Source organism: Symphalangus syndactylus, chromosome 8, assembly GCF_028878055.3.
Source record: "Symphalangus syndactylus isolate Jambi chromosome 8, NHGRI_mSymSyn1-v2.1_pri, whole genome shotgun sequence".
NCBI lineage: Eukaryota > Metazoa > Chordata > Mammalia > Primates > Hylobatidae > Symphalangus > Symphalangus syndactylus.
In genome coordinates this window covers 138,343,032-138,358,802 of record NC_072430.2, presented here as the reverse complement: position 1 = coordinate 138,358,802, position 15,771 = coordinate 138,343,032, and the positions used below count along the sequence as shown (strand labels likewise).

Here is a 15,771-nt window from a genome sequence, read left to right as displayed (position 1 = left end):
GAGGAGATTTGGCTGGGGACACAGCCAAACCATATGACTGACCCAGAGGCAGCCTCTGCAGGATGGATTCTGCCCAGCTCACAAAGCTCCCTCTCCCCTGACCCAAGCAGCCACAGTAATGGGATGGTGGGAGCCATGTTTTTCTCTCCATAATCCCTCCCGGCATTGATGGTTGGACAGGGAGTGGACACCTGATCCAGCTGGACCAATCAGATTCTGACTTTCAAGAAGGTGGCACTCTAGGCCAGAGAGAATCCAGTCTGTCTCTTGTGGGATCTTGGGAGCTAGCGCAGAGGGATATGGGGACCGAGGGGCCGAAAAGACCCCAAGGAGAGAGAAGAGGAAAGCTGGCGTTCTGACCCAACAGAGACAGGAGCGAGAAGCGGAGGCTCCACCCAGCACAGGCCTGGCTGTGAGCCTCGCGTCGTCAGAAGCCTGTCTCCTTAGAAAAATACTCTTTATGCTTAAGGTATCCCGAGTTGGCTTCTCTCGCTTGTAAATAAGAGTGCCTCAGTGCTACAGACACGAAGGTGCAAATGAACGTGAGCTGGCTAGAGGTCATGGCAGCTTGGGGTCGCTGAGAGAGGTTGGGGCGTCAAGGAGCCGGGGCAGTGAGGCCGAGAGATGGTCCCCGGGTGGACCAGGAAGGGTTTTGAAGAAGGGTGAACATAGCTGAGGGGTGACTGCACAGCCTCAAGGATGTAGAGAGGGAAATAGTGGACAGAATGTGTTCCAGCCACTGCCTAGGGAAGGAGATGGAGCTGGGGTCAGGGAACAATCTGAAATCTTCACTCTCCGCACTACCCTAGCTCCAATTTGAAGCTTACAAATTTAAAACTTCTGCTTGTAATACAAAACGAAAAAAGTAAAACAAGGCCAAAAAAAAAAAGTAGAGAAAGTACAGTACATGAAAAAAAGGACAGTCTGGTGACTGCAAGAAGCACTCTTACCAAATCCTCAGGGTAATACACTCCAATAGGAAAGTGGGCAAAGGGTATCCTCCAAAAAATAAACACAGACGGCTCATCAGCTTGAAAAGAAATGCAACCTCTAATAATAACCATAATAAAAGCACATTGTAAAGAAGATCCTGCTTTTCTCCTATCAAACTGACAGGCTTTCTTTTTCAAGATAGTACTTTGTGCTAATGAGGGTGTGGGAACCTGTCTCCCTCACATGCTGATAGTAAGTTTCGGGATGCAGTATGGGGATTTCTCAAGTTATTTGCCCAGGGTAGCAGTGCAGGTGGTGCCCCACACAGATCCCCTGTGTACCTCTTCAGTGACAAGGGTGTGTATTTTTCTCGTCAGCTCTCTCTGACTGTCAGAGCCCCCTTTGTGGCCTAATGGAAGGGCAGAGAAATTACTACTACCTGGGAGTACATCTCCATCTCTGATGAGGCAAGTACTCAAGCACCCAACAGTCGTGCTCCTCGTTGGGATAAGTCTGGGGTGTCTTTTCTCCGCTGGCTCCCAGAGTCACCCAGCAGGATTAAGCTCCGATTGACCACAAGAGAGCCGGCTGTGGATGGCCATCACCCCTTCTCACTCTGCTACTCCTCTATCCGTGTTTCCTTTACTTCCTAAATAAACTCCTGGCCCTTGAATCCTCATCTCAGGGGAACCCAGACTGAGACAACTAGCAATTTGTTGTAAAGCACTTTCCGACAGAAGCAATCATGAATATGTGGAAAGCCTTAGCTACTAGCATGTCCAGTGAGATTTTTGTTGTTGTTGTTGTTGAGACAGAGTCTGGCTGTGTCACCCAGGCTGGAATGCAGTGGCATGATGCGGACTCACTGCAACTTCCGACCCCCAAACCCCCCGACTCCGGTTCAAGCAATTCTCCTGCCTCAGCCTCCCAAGTAGCTGGGATTACAGGTGCTGGCAACCACACCCGGCTAATTTTTTGTATTTTTAGTAGAGACGGGGTTTCGCCACGTTGGCCAGGCTGGTCTCAAACTCCCGATCTTAGGTGATCCACCCACCTCGGCCTCCCAAAGTGCTAGAATTACAAGCCTGAGCCACTGTGCCCAGCCGAAGTCTTTTTTTTTTATTAAACAAAATAATAAGAGTGAATCCAACCAGAAGTTGTGGTTAAATAAATCCTGGTATATCCATGAAATAGAATACTGCTTGGCCACTGAAAATGAGTTAAATATTATACAAAAACACCTTGGGAGAATTTTCATGACAGAGTAGAAGCAAGAGTGTTAGCAAATACTAGGTATACTTGATATATCTGCAATATTTATAAGTGTGTATTTGCCACAATTGTAACTGGGGTTGTTTCTGGACGATGTGATTACCGGTTATTTTTCTTTTCTCATGCATTTATGTGTGCGCACACAATGAAGGCGTGTGCGTGTGAACCTCTATTATTTTCCAAACTTTCTGTCACAATCATACATTACTTTTGTAATTAGAAAATGCAACTTAACGATAAATAAATGCAACACCAGTGAAGAGAAAACACTTAAATAGAATTTATATAAATTTATTAATTTATTTTTAGTTGTAGGAAACATGAAAAAAAGGGAAACTTGCCCAGCACTTCATCGGTGTGTTTTGGGTTTTTATCAAATTCAGCTCCATTTGACATAAGCAATGATTATCTTCTCAAATACACCACCCACCAATTTTATAGCATCATTCTTTTTCCCCAGAACAAGAAATCATATGCTGTTCTCAGTGCACTCCAAGCCATTCATTCATTTCACCTACGCTCTAAAGGTACAAAGGTTCCCTTCTTTAAACACACAAGGTGGCACCTATGAAGCATGGACAGAGATGAGGACCGATCATTATTGGTTAAGGATCAATTGCAACCATCTACAGAAGCCAAAAGATAAGATTAAAACTGCCATTTGCAGTAGGGGCAGCGGTGGGACCACCTTTGAATCCCGCACTCTCAAACAGGCCATGTTTCGGAGTAAGAAAAGTAATCTAGAATGCCAGCCTGTCAGCACGTCCTCTGAAAAATGGCACATGTCATCCTGATCAAAGACACCAGAGGGGGCACGATACATATTCAAATATCTTTACTGACTAAGCGAGTCTATTATTTTTATTTAAGAGAATTTTTTAAAGCACTCTGGGGCTGATTAATTTATGCAAAGTATTTCCTTAATAAGAATAAAATGAATTTAACACTGATTCTGTTTTCAAGTTTGGAACTGACTAGGGAATGGTTCAAAATTTTACCTTATTTCCCACCCACTTCTCAATGGGTCTTGGATTTGTGGGCTTTCTTAACTCGCCCTTTTTTCCCGAAGCATTTCCGGTAGCCATAAGCACAACATTTAAAGGCGATGACGGCCACTGTCAGCACGACGGCCAGGAGGAAACCGATCACGTCCAGGGAATGGTACTGGTACCAGGTGAGGTCGTGGGCTGCGGGGCGCAGGTGTGGCGCGCCCTTGTGCCTCATCACAAACTCCACCCAGAACACGGCCAGGTCCAGCGGCTCCACTGGGCGGTCTTTGTGAAGGCTGGAGAGGCGCATGACGTTCTCCTTGTAGCTAAACACAAAGACAGTTGCGTTATGCCTGGAACACCTGTGGTATGAACAATCTTCTCTTTATGCTCATTGCTGCCTAGGAAGACTACTAGACTTTCCAAACTTGGGAAAGGAAACCTGTTTCTATTTTTGTTGTTGTTGTTGTTGGTTTTAGATACAGAGTCTTGCCCTGTTGCCCAGGCTGAAGTGCAGTGGCACAATCATGGCTCACTGCAGCCTCCAACTCCTGGGCTCAAGCCATCCTCCTGCCTCAGCCTCCAGAGTAGCTGGAATTACAGTCATACACCACTATGTCTGGCGAATTTTTAAATTTTTTGTAGAAACAAGGTCTTACTGTGTTGCCCAGGCTGTGTTACTATTATAACCTGAAAGGTTATAATTAAGAACCTTATTCTTAATAAATGTTCTTGATCTCTTGAAAAAAAGGAAGAGAAGGAGGGAAGGAAGCAAGGAAAGGCGGAAGGGAGGGAGAGAGGGAGGGAGGGAGAGAGGGAGGGAGGGAGAGAGGGAGGGAGGGAGAGAGGAAGGGAGAGAGGGACGGAGGGAGGAAGGGAGAAAAAGAAAGACCAAAACTATATTTTAGAAATATTTTAACCTTGCTTCCTACTCTTCTTCTTTTCTTTTTAGTGATATTTTTGTGAGAAATTTCATTATACTTTCATACAGTAAAATAAAGAAAGGAAAGCGTCATGTCAGAAATTATGAATAGTCTCCTATTTGAAGTTGTAAACACCCACCTCTGGCCAAAGTAAAAGCCATTTGTAAGTGCCAAATCCAAGGTGATAATATATTTGTAATTCATCATTGAAACATTAAACTATCCAGGTGCTAGATTTAGCATGAGGCAGTGTCTGTGCAGCCACTTAGTGCAAAATGTATTTCTGTTTATTCTGGACAGTGTTAATAGCCCAATCAGAACATCTCAATCCAAAATGGGTTAGGTGCTTCAACCCTTGGTGCTACAGGAATGAAGAGGAGGCTGAAGAGGAGAGGGAAAAGGAGGAGGAAGTAGAAAAGAAAAGGGAGAAGAAAGAAAAAAAAAAGACACTCCATTTCAGGACTAATTATGATCGCTGTTGACTGATATAGTTTGGATATTTGTCCACACTCAGATCTCATGTTGAATTGTAATCCCCAATGCTGGAGATGGGGCCTGATGGGAGATGTTTGGATCATGGGGTCGGATCCCTTGTGGCTTATACTGTCTTCCTGATAGTGAGTTCTCACGAGTTCTTGTGAGAGCCGGTCATTAAAAAGCGTGTGGCACCTTCCCCCCCAACTCTCTCTTGCTCCTGCTTTTGCCATGTGACATGCAAGCTCCCGCATTGCCTTCTGCTGTGAGTAAAAGTCCCTGAGGCTCCCTCAGCAGCCAAGTGATGTCAGCACTATGCTTCCTGTACAGCCTGCAGAAACACAAGCCGATGAAACCTCTTTTCTTTATAAATTACCCAGTCTTGGGTATTTCTTTACAGCAATGCAAGAACAGCCTAATACACTGTCTTTAAGCATATCTATAATGTTATTTGGAAACATTATTATAATGTAATATTAGTATTTGGCCATAAATCATGTTAAATATCATCTTCCTTTTACATAAACCTTAAGATGGATTTTCTTGGAACCTTCTTTTTTTTTTTTTTTTTTTTTTAAGTAAGATGGAGTCTCACTCTGTCACCCAGGCTGGAGTGGAGTGGCACAATCTCAGCTCACTGCAACCTCCACCTCTCAGGTTCAAGTGATTTTCCTGCCTCAGCCTCCCAAATAGCTGGGATTACAGGCACACACCACCATGCCTGGGTAATTTTTTTATATTTTTTTGGTAGAGATAAGGTTCCTTCATGTTGGCCAGGCTGGTTTCGAACTCCTAACCTCAAGTGATCCGCCTGCCTCGGCCTCCCAAAGTGTTGAGACTACCGGCATGAGCCACCACGCCTGGCCAGAACTTTCATTCATTCATTCAATAGTAATTGAGCACCTATTGTGGCCTGGTTGTCTGCATAAACTGATGTTTGAAAATTTTCCACTTCTTTTTATTTTGTGTAGGCACTGTCCCCAGCTCAGAGTGTTGGAATCATGGAGATTCACAATCAGACAGGGATGGCTCAAAAATTAATAGATGAAAGTTAGTTAATAAGTTGAGCTCATTGATTTGTGTTTTTTAAAAATATAACGTATTAGAGGACTTTCACCAAGTTGTTCTTAGATTATAAGTAGTTATCTATACCACTGAAGAAAGAATCAAAATTATATCCATAATGTGAGCCTCAAGAAGGAGCTTCAACAGTGCAGGGAAAGAAGTCAGGTTTTAATGGTATTGATTTGTGAGCAGGACATCCTGACATTGAGGTGGCCAGAAGAAGCCGCTGGAAGGAAGGAATGGGACCACACCACCCAGTGCTCTGGGCACATGATGCTCAGGTTATGTGGACTTTTCCTTTTTTTTTTTTTTTTTGAGACAGGGTCTCACTCTGTTGCCCAGGCTGCTGGAGTGCAGTGGCATGATCATGGCTCATAGCAGCCTCCAACTTCTGGGCTCAAGCAATCCTCCCACCTTAGCCTCCAGAGTGGCTGGGACTACAGGCGTGTGCCATGGTGCCCAGCCAACTTTTATCCAGTGCCACCACACACACATTAGCACCTCAAAGGTGGGAAGTCAGTCATCAGTCCTCCCCTGTTGTCCCTTGCTCAAGCTGGTGTGTCCCCCTGTGTTCTATCTCTTCTCATCTGAACATGCTCCAGTTCTTCACATCTGTCTTCCTGACTGCTGCTTCTTTCTAAAGGAGGTAACCATGGGAGAAAGCAACGGACACTCTCATAAACACATACACACACACGCTCATATGAATGCACACGCATGCACCCACACATGAGCACAGCCACATGCACAAATGCACATGCATGTATGCACACAGTGTCTATTGTTGGATGAAATCTACCACTGGCCACCACTTCTTCCCATAAGGTTCTGATAAGCCTATTACTAGTGAGCTTGACAGTAATATACTAACTTTAATCCAGAAATCATTTGCCCTTTGAATCGTTTTCAGGGTCACATTTGAGCAAATTTTCCTTTGCTTTTATTCTAAGCCTTTGTCTGTGATATCTTATAGCTCCTTCATTCATAAACTCCATGGACAAAATTTCTCACAGGTTCCAGTGCTGCAAAAAGCTGTACTTCTAAGCATTTGAGTTGTTTTTCTCTTAAAGATACTATGCTTCTTATAATGGAGTATTTCTTTCTGTGCAGGAAACTTATGGATCAGATGTCTATTATGGCAACCTTTTTATATAAATTGGAGTTTTAAATCTACTGGGGGAAATAAAATTCTAAATAAATTATATGATAAATTATATAGAAACTAAAGAATCCTTTTATAAAGTGAATAATAACCTCTAAATTATCTTATTTATAAATCCAGGTCGGATGTGATGGCTCATGCCTGTAATCGCAGCACTTTGGGAGGCTGAGGCAGGTGGATCACCTGAAGTCAGGAGTTCAAGACCAGCCTGGCCAACATGGTGAAACCCCATCTCTACTAAAAAATACAAAAATTAGCTGGACGTGGTGGTGGACACCTGTAATCCCAGCTACATGGGAGGCTGAGGCAGAACTGCTTGAACGTGGGAGGTGGAGGTTGCAGTAAGCCAAGATCGCACCACTGCACTCCAGCCTAAGTGACAGAGTGAGACTCCATCTCAAGAAAAAAAAAAAAAGAAAGAAAAATCCAGATTTTTATGTATTTGTTTTTATATTTGAAACAATACTATTAAATGCTATGTAAATGTTTTCATATTTGAAACAATTTTATCATGAATGCCATGGCCAATGTACAGTATTCTATTCTTCTGTATCTTCTTTCTTACCTTTTGTCATTGATGACTGCTTTTAGAGCATTTTCTAAATCTTCGGAAGTCATTTCAAGAACATTCAGGGTCACTCCAGCTCCCTTAGTCTCCATGCGCTTTGCATTGTCCATCTGATCACCAAACAAGGGCATCATCACCATGGGAACGCCATTGCATATGCTTTCATAAACACCATGGGAACCAGCATGGGTGATAAAGGCACGGGTCATCGGGTGACCTGAGATGCAAAATAGAGAGGATGTCAACAGTTACATCTCTGAGTTTCACAGTCAGACACATCTAGGTTCTGAAAACACTCCAAAGACTCAGTGTTACTCACATGCCTTTGCAGAAATTTGCAGAAGAAAATGCGGGTTGAGATACCCCACTAGATAAAAAGCAATGGAGGATATGTTGGCCGTAATATTTTCAAGCTCAACAATCCTTTAGAATAGCTGTGCTTAAGCCATTTTCTTAATTTGACCCTGGTTTGACCTACACATCCAGTCCTCCCAACATACCAAGCAGATCGTTTTGGGGTAGCCACTTAACAAGTATCGTATTGTTCGCAAGATTCGATGGGCGGGTTCCAGTGTACCGCCACAGGACCTTGGAGGGGCAAAAAGAACAGAATGTAAAGAAAGAACATAATATGACTAGAAAACAAATCGGCTATACTAACTAGAAAAAGGGGGTCCTCTGAAGGAACACAGTCTTTAACAGAGTGGGAGGCTCAGTAATTGTGAAGGCTTCTGAGGACTGGCAACTTTCCGCATCTTGTTTTGGAGGTTTAGTTACAAGGGTGTATGCGCTACGTGAATTTGTGATAATTTATCAAGCTGTGCACTTAGGATTTTTTCACTTTCCTGCACTTTAAGGGAAAGTTTGCTTAATGAAACAAGTGGATGCAGAAATATAAGACATAAATTCAATGTTCTAACCAACAGCTTTTTGGAGAAATACTTCTATTTAATATGAAGAAACAATATCCCATTTATTTTATTTTTAAATAAATTCTCCCTAATACACTTTTGAGTCTCTTAGAGAAAATGAGACTTCCGAGTGTGATGGATCACAGTTTAACAGAGTATTTGAGAGTCAAATTGAAAACAATGACAACAACCACAACAAAAAAAAAACCCTTTGGATTCATAGTTGGGAAGTGGCAGGGAAAGGCCAAGTCTAAAGTTCCAACGAAGAGAATTAATCTGGAAGCTGGAAGTCTGGGGTTAGAGCTCCTGTGAAAATAGATATGAGGCCATAGTATAGAATCTTCTTACTGTCTGAGGGATTTTGCCCAAAGCATCAGCAATTGCCATAGCTTTCTTCTCTGGAATTTCTGAGACCATTGATCCCAAAGAGAAAACCACAATTCCATGTTCTCCAGAAGCATTAATGTAGGCTTCAAATTCCTAGAGCCAGAAGAAAAATTTTCAGTTAATTTTTTCTCATATTCTTTGATGACTACATACAGTAAGTTATGAATTAGATATCTTCCTTTTAAAGAATATGATTGAGATAGAGTAAAAAATTATTAATATGTAAGTTTTATAGCATTTTCCTCTCCTTTACTTCCTTCTAAAGGAGGAAGGGTTCCTGCTTACAGAATTATCCTTGAGATGCAAAATCCAGGTAATGTGCTAGTTTTCCAAAAGAAAAGCACAGGTACATGCACACACATGCACACACCCGTACATACACACAGTGATAATTCCACTTAGAGGACACAGAGCAAGGCATCAGTGATACAGAAGGGAAGAGCTGGGAAGGGCATGGTCCCTTTAAATGTTGTGGAAGTAGGGAAGGGAAGTGCTGGGTAGAAGAGGGTGTGGTCCCTGGCGAGGGCTCCACCCCCAGACCTGTGCCCATGGACCTAGGTGAGGACAGGCATTTTTGTTTTCCTGCCTAAATGTTTCATTTCCCAAAACCACCCTGGCCTGCCACGCCCCCATCATGTGCCTATAAAAACCCCAAGACCCTAGCAGGCAAACACACAGGTGGCTGGACATCGGGAGGAGCACATCAGCGGAGGGACACAAGGATGGCTGGACGTTGAGAAGAACTCACCAACAGGCACCAGCAGGCCACTGACCAGCAGAACAACGCGGAGTTTGTATGAGGCAGTCGGAGGAGAGCCCAGGCCACCGAGCGGTCTGACTCCAGGGGAAAACCTTCCCATTCCATCCCCGTCTGGCTTCCCCCATCTGCTGAGAGCTATCTCCACTTAATAAATCCTTGCACTCATTCTCCAACCCCAGGTGTGATTGGATTCTTCTGGTACACCAAGGCAAGCCCCCAGGATACAGAAAGCCCTCTGTCCTCGTGACAAGGTAGAGGGTGTAATTGAGCTGGTTAACACAAGCTGCCTATAGAGGGCAAAACTAAAAGAACACCGTAACACACGCCCACTGGGGCTTCAGGAGCTGTAAACGTCCACCTCTAGACACTGCCGGTGAGGTCAGAGCCCCACACCCTGCCCGTCTGTATGCTCCCCTAGAGGTTTGAGCAGCGGCACGCTGAGAAAGAGTGCCTCCCGCTGTCACACGCCCTGTGAGGGGGACAAGGAAAGTTTTCCTGTTTCATCAGCATGGCAATTCTTTTCCCACTGTAGATTTTCAGTGGTCCAAAGAATCCCCCAAGAATCTCCCGAATGGCTTTATGGGTTTATTTATTATTATTTACTTGATGTTCTGGGATATATATTGCCATGGTGGTTTGCTGCACCTATTGACCTGTCCTCTAAGTTCCTCCCCTCACCCCCCACCCCCCAACAGGCCCTGGTGTGTGTTGTTCCCCTCCCTGCGTCCACGCATTCTCATTGTTCAACTCCCACTTATGAGTGAGAACATGGGGTGTTTGGTTTTCTGTTCCTGTGTTAGTTTGCTGAGGATGATGGCTTCCAGCTTCATCCATGTCCTTGCAAAGAATATGATCTCATTCCTTGTTATGGCTGCGTAGTATTCCACGGTGTATATGTACCACATTTTCTTTATCCAATCTGTCATTGATGGGCATCTGGGTTGGTTCCATGACTTTGTTATTGTGAACAGTGCTGCGATAAACAAATATGTGCATGTGTCTTTATAGTAGAGTAATTTATATTTCTTTGGGTATATACCCAGTAATGAGATTGCTGAGTCTATGGTTTTATGTTTGTAAAGAATATTGAGGGCACTAATAAGATTGTGTGATGTGGCAGGGCTTGCCCAAACTGAGGGGTTCCCTGGGACATGTGACATTCAGTGCTAAAACCTGAACAGTCCTGAGGAAGCCAGGACGCTCGTCACCCTAGATGTGAGACACAGGAGACCTCTGACAGGGCTCAGCAAACGCGATTTGCACAGCAGGACTCCTGCCAAGCCTGATTTGGAACATGACCAGGAAAGCCCCAGACACTGAGCATCCTTCCCCCAAGGTGAGCCCCCTCTGCCCGCCACTCTCACCAGCCCCAGGCCCTCATGAGTCCCCTGGCTCCTAAGGGCTTTGTCTTGGCCTTTTCCCTGGGGCTCATCTAAAAGTCAGGGAGGACAGAGTCATCCTCCCCACCACCATACTGCATTTTTGGTTTGTAGCAAGAACACCCTGAGGATGGTTTTTCTGAACTCCTTCCTCCCTAGGGTCTGCACCACATCTCTCCCCTCTTTCTCTCCCTCTTTCTTGGGAGAGACAGCTCATTTCCAAGTGCTCTTCAAGCTCTTTCTTCTGAGCGATGGTAAATGGCTTACTTAAATTTCCTAGGACCTTTGCTCTTCACGAGACCCACTCTTACACTGAAGCTCACCTGGAAAGGGCCAAGTCTAAGTTCTCCTCCAGGCACACCCTCCCATGCCCACTCAGCAATCAGCAGGATGTGACTGCCACAAAATTGAACCCATAGGTCCATAAACATCCAAAGTTAAATAGCAGGAGATCACGAAAGTTTAAATGGTGCAAAAGTTCATCTAGAGATTCACGCAGGGCAAACTGCAGAGAAGTTGCCATCATGGCCAACTCCTACCTGAGCCAGCTATTATGAGGCTCAATAAAGGTGAAGTCCATCCCCTACTTGGCAAAGCTTCCCTTAAACTTCGCCCTGACTTCACAGTTACCAGAATGATCAAAGAGTGAGGCAACATATTAACTGAAAATAACACTCCAATCCCCTACCATTGATTCCCTTCAAAAAAGAGATGAGATTCCCCTGAATGAGAGAATTTCCCTGTTCTGATGAGACTTCACCAGCCAAAATGAGACATTTAACATAACTCCTAAACTTTACCAAGAATTTTGTATTTCTAGTTTAGGCTTTTAATTAGATTTTCCCTTCCCAAATGCATTTCGTTTTCCCAGAATTCTTCTTTAGCACTTAGACACCATGTGGGTCACCTGTGACTTCACCATCATGCATTCCCAGTAACCCAGGTGTATCTCAACCTTCCCTGCTCCCAAGCTTTCCTCTCCTGGCCATCTTGAAGCCTGGGTCCTCACTAATCTTCCGTTTGGTTATTTTTCTCAGACCCAACATTGTGATTGTCTGTGAACCACTGCTATCTTACCCGCGCAGGGGAGCAACATCTTGGAATTCTTGAGTTTCATTCCTTTTCTCCCAATATTGTTCCACTGTCTCTTTTCCTTCAGACACACCAAAGACACGCCAGTGCCAGGTTGTGCTTTCTCTATGGACTTCTTTGTGCAATAAAAGTTTTATCTTTATTCTTAAAGTTCAGGAGTTTTATCAAGAGTATTGAGAACAGGACCATCAACACAAGAGGAATGGTAGTGCAGTGGCATTTTTAGTTAACAAAGGAAGAAAGAGAAAATAAAAATAATAACTCGACCAACCAGTAAAAATCCGGAAAAAGGAGAATGGCAAAGTCAACTAAACATAAAGTAAACTGAGAGAGTTACAATCAAATCTATTAATTGTTAGATTCAAGTAGGCAAAATGCACTTATTAATGCAACTGCCTGACTGGATTAAAAATACCGGTTCCATGTTGTTTAAAAAGGAAGAAAGCTTGAAGACAAAGGAGTACTAAAGATGTGCTAGGGAAATGTAAACAAAAATAATACAGAAGTGGTTAATATTAATATCCAAAAAGTGGAATTTCGGATTAAAACATTCGACAAGACAAAGAAGGTAACTAAAAGGTACAATTTACAAACATTTTCATACCTAAGCCTGACTGCACCAAACAAGGCAACAACCAATATGTAGTCAACACAATTCACCACTTAGACATTTATGGTTCTATCAATAAATGCCAGAAAGGCAGCTGATAAAGTTCAGTGCCTCTCCTACAAACATCCTCAGGTAAAGAAGGAAATTATCTAAATCAATAAAGACTATTTGCCAGAAGACAATGGCTGACATAATGCAAAACAATGAAATCATAATCAATTTCCACTAAAACAGCAGCAAGGCAGGCATCTTTCCTATTGCCAGAATTATTCAACTGTTTTTAGAGATTCTAATAAATTCAATAACCCTGATATGTGGCATGGAATTTAGAACAGAAGAAACCAAAATTTCTTTATCAGCATATGACTGCCTGTTATTTTTTATTATGAAAATCAATATTTTGATGAGATAGCTGAGTAGTGATTAGATAATCAGCTAAAGATAGAAATGGAAAAAAATAACACATTCACAGTAGTGACCAAAAAAAACCGTGTAAAATACTTAAGAAAAGATGAATGAGAAAGAAATAGAACCAATGTTCTTTAAACTACAAAATAGCTTATCTTTTTAAAGGAAGTATTTGAAGTCACAACAACAAAACTCCTGGAATACAAATTGTAATGTTCTTTTGTGGGGAACTAGACCAGATCCCTAGCAGAACACACTGTGGTACACAAGTACCATGAAATACTATTTCAGAGTTTAAAAAGTAATAGCATTTAAAACTGGAGTAATATCCGTGACATATTGGTAAGTGGGCAGTGGGAATACACTGTTACTCTATTTTGTAGAAAAAGCAACCAAAAAATTTTATATATGTTTGTATATATATATTGGTATGTAATAGCTGGAGTACAAAGAACTAAAAAGAGCTATTGTGGATTACTCTCTCTCCAGTAACTAGACTTCAGTTGGCACCTTTCCTTTCATTCATTAATTTAACACATATTCGGTGGGTGCCTATTCTGTGCCTTAGGTGCTGAGATTTATGGGGCGCCAAATACATGCAGACCCACTGGCAGGTGTTGAGGACGGAGCGTACAGTGGATGTGATTAATGCAAAGTCACACATGTCCCCACGTGGCTCACGATGTGAAGCAGACAATCAACAACTATCTAAGTGAAATGACTGCCATATTTGATGTGCTATGAAGGAAAATGCACAGGAAATTTAAAAAAATACAAATCACATTGGAGGTATAGTGGAAATAAGGTCTGGTGCTCTTTGAAGGTGATATCAGTCCCCTTAATGGGAGCCAGACTCAGCACCTGGGAAGTGCCTGGGCTGCCAGTAGATCCTCAGCCAATCTTTGAAGGATAAATGAATGAAGCTCACTGAAATGTCACCTCCTCAGAGAGTCCTTCCCTAACCCTCCATCTGAAGGAGCCTCTCCTGTTCTTCTCTATCCTCTGCTGAGATTTAGATGAGGATGTGAATGCTACTTTTTGCATACTTCAAACTCTGTAGGGTAAAAATAAACCTAATAGCTTGAGAATGAAACCCACAACCTTTCTGTATCATGTCAGAATTTGACTGTCTGGTGATTCACTCATTAGAAGAGAAGGGACAGCAGCATCTAGCTTCTTATCAGAATATTTAGAAACCAGAACTTTAACCAGGATCACAAAGGCAACTTTCATTGCCAGGATCTATCTTCATCAAAGAATGATTTCATCAGTCCTGAACATTGCCTGCCTGACTGAATCCAGGGCAAGGTGCAGGCTTCAATTGAGTTTTCTGCAAGGTGCCCCAAACCCAGCATTCTGTGCTTATGGCATTTAACGGCTTGTTGTTTCTAATTGATTACTATCCACTGGAGCACACAGAGTAAAATGTCCAAGGAATGCTTTCCCGAAATCTCAGATACCAAGAAATCATCCAGAAGATGATGCCAAAGACAGACTCAAGCCTAGGAGTCAAAGATTAACAAAAGAGGGCATTTTAAACTATCTCAGAATGCTTGTTCAGCATATATCTGGGGCTAGTTAATCGATCCAAAGTAATACATCTGAAAGAATACATGCGTGTAAAAGTCCCCCTCCAATACACACCTGGGATAGTGGATTTTGGTGAAGGCAGTTGATTCCACCAATGAAAACCATATTGGGCATGATGGGCCTAGGGTAATCCTTCACAAAGTCACTTCTAAACAGCCAGACAGATGCAGAGCTCAATAGGTCCTGGACAGTCACCTCTCTCTGAAGGAATTCTGAGGCAAGGGTTGCATACGGGGAATAAACCACGTTGCACAGAAAGTTCTGTGAAAAGGCAATGAGCATGTTCGTCACCCGCTGCAGGAAGGTCATGTGATCTGAATTAGAGGAGAGAGGCCTGGGCACGTAGGAGAATGGGTTGGGGCACTGGGTAGCCTCAAATTCCAGGCTGCATGGCAGTGCATGCAAGAAGAATACAGTGGGCAGAGACAGGTACTGGGCCACGATGGGGCTGCAAGGAAGGAAAGGGTCCGTCAGCATGACATCAAAGCTGCTTTCTGCCAGAGAGGCCATAAGCTCCTTGTTGTGCAGTAAGTGGGAACAGCCAGACAAAAGCATAGCAGAGTCCTTTTTTATTTTCTTGTATGTTTTGATCACACGCTGCAGGAAAGAATCATTCTCAAAAACATTATGCCCAAGACTAACAAAAGACTCTTTCACATCCTCCCTTTGGAATGGCACAGGGTACGTCTTCAAGGTGTAAAATGCTCCCTCTCTGATGTACAACGAGGCGTCAGGTGCTAGGACAACTATTTCATGTCCCCTCTGCTGCAGCTGCTGGATGGTCCCAAGCATGCTCAGCCAGTGGCTGCCTTCCACTGGGATCAACAGTATCTTCCCAGCATGGCACACCACCGGGCCCAGCACACACAGCAGCAGGCCCAGGACAAGTGGGCGTCCGCCCTGGGACTCCACAGCCATGGCGCCTTTACTCCTGCCAGAAGTTCGCCCTCTCCTACCTATATATATGGCAAAAACCAACTGATACACCAAGTTAATGTTTGACTGTGTCACATGACTATAAAAAGCTGTCAGTCCACAAAGGTAGCAGGGAGTTCACTTTCGGAGATAAAGAAGGTGGAGCTTTATTAGGTTTCTTAATAGGCAACAACAGTTGAACTGGCTGGAATTTCATACTCAAATCACATTCTTGAGTGAACACAGCGAAGTACCTCCAGCACCTCAGGATCCATTAAATTAGTATTTCCACAGACCAAGAAGTGTTACCAGAGAGGAAGAAGGACGACTATG

The 15,771-nt window shown here is 43.4% G+C and overlaps 2 protein-coding genes across 5 annotated transcripts in view; both read right to left on the bottom strand.

Annotated features, from left to right (window-relative positions):
- The window catches only part of MROH2A (maestro heat like repeat family member 2A), a 55,206-nt gene extending 55,079 nt beyond the window's left edge, over positions 1 to 127 (bottom strand). The window contains exon 1 of the mRNA XM_055291014.2: positions 43 to 127. The gene's annotated coding sequence lies outside the window, so the exon portion shown is untranslated. The remainder of the gene's footprint in view (positions 1 to 42) is intronic.
- Positions 128 to 2,480: 2,353 nt separating this feature from the next.
- The window catches only part of UGT1A6 (UDP glucuronosyltransferase family 1 member A6), a 63,509-nt gene continuing 50,218 nt past the window's right edge, over positions 2,481 to 15,771 (bottom strand). For 2 of the 4 annotated variants that reach the window (XM_055291041.1, XM_055291039.1), the window contains exons 2-5: positions 8,646 to 8,777; positions 7,887 to 7,974; positions 7,384 to 7,603; positions 2,481 to 3,520 (exon numbers count right to left, since the gene is read on the bottom strand). In XM_055291041.1, coding sequence (XP_055147016.1) covers positions 3,223 to 3,520; positions 7,384 to 7,603; positions 7,887 to 7,974; positions 8,646 to 8,777 — 738 coding nt within the window. In that variant the 3' untranslated portion in view covers positions 2,481 to 3,222. Of the gene's footprint in view, positions 3,521 to 6,113; positions 6,294 to 7,383; positions 7,604 to 7,886; positions 7,975 to 8,645; positions 8,778 to 14,577; positions 15,460 to 15,771 lie in introns of those variants that run through there. The other 2 variants (XM_055291040.1, XM_055291042.2) reach the window with 2 other exon arrangements.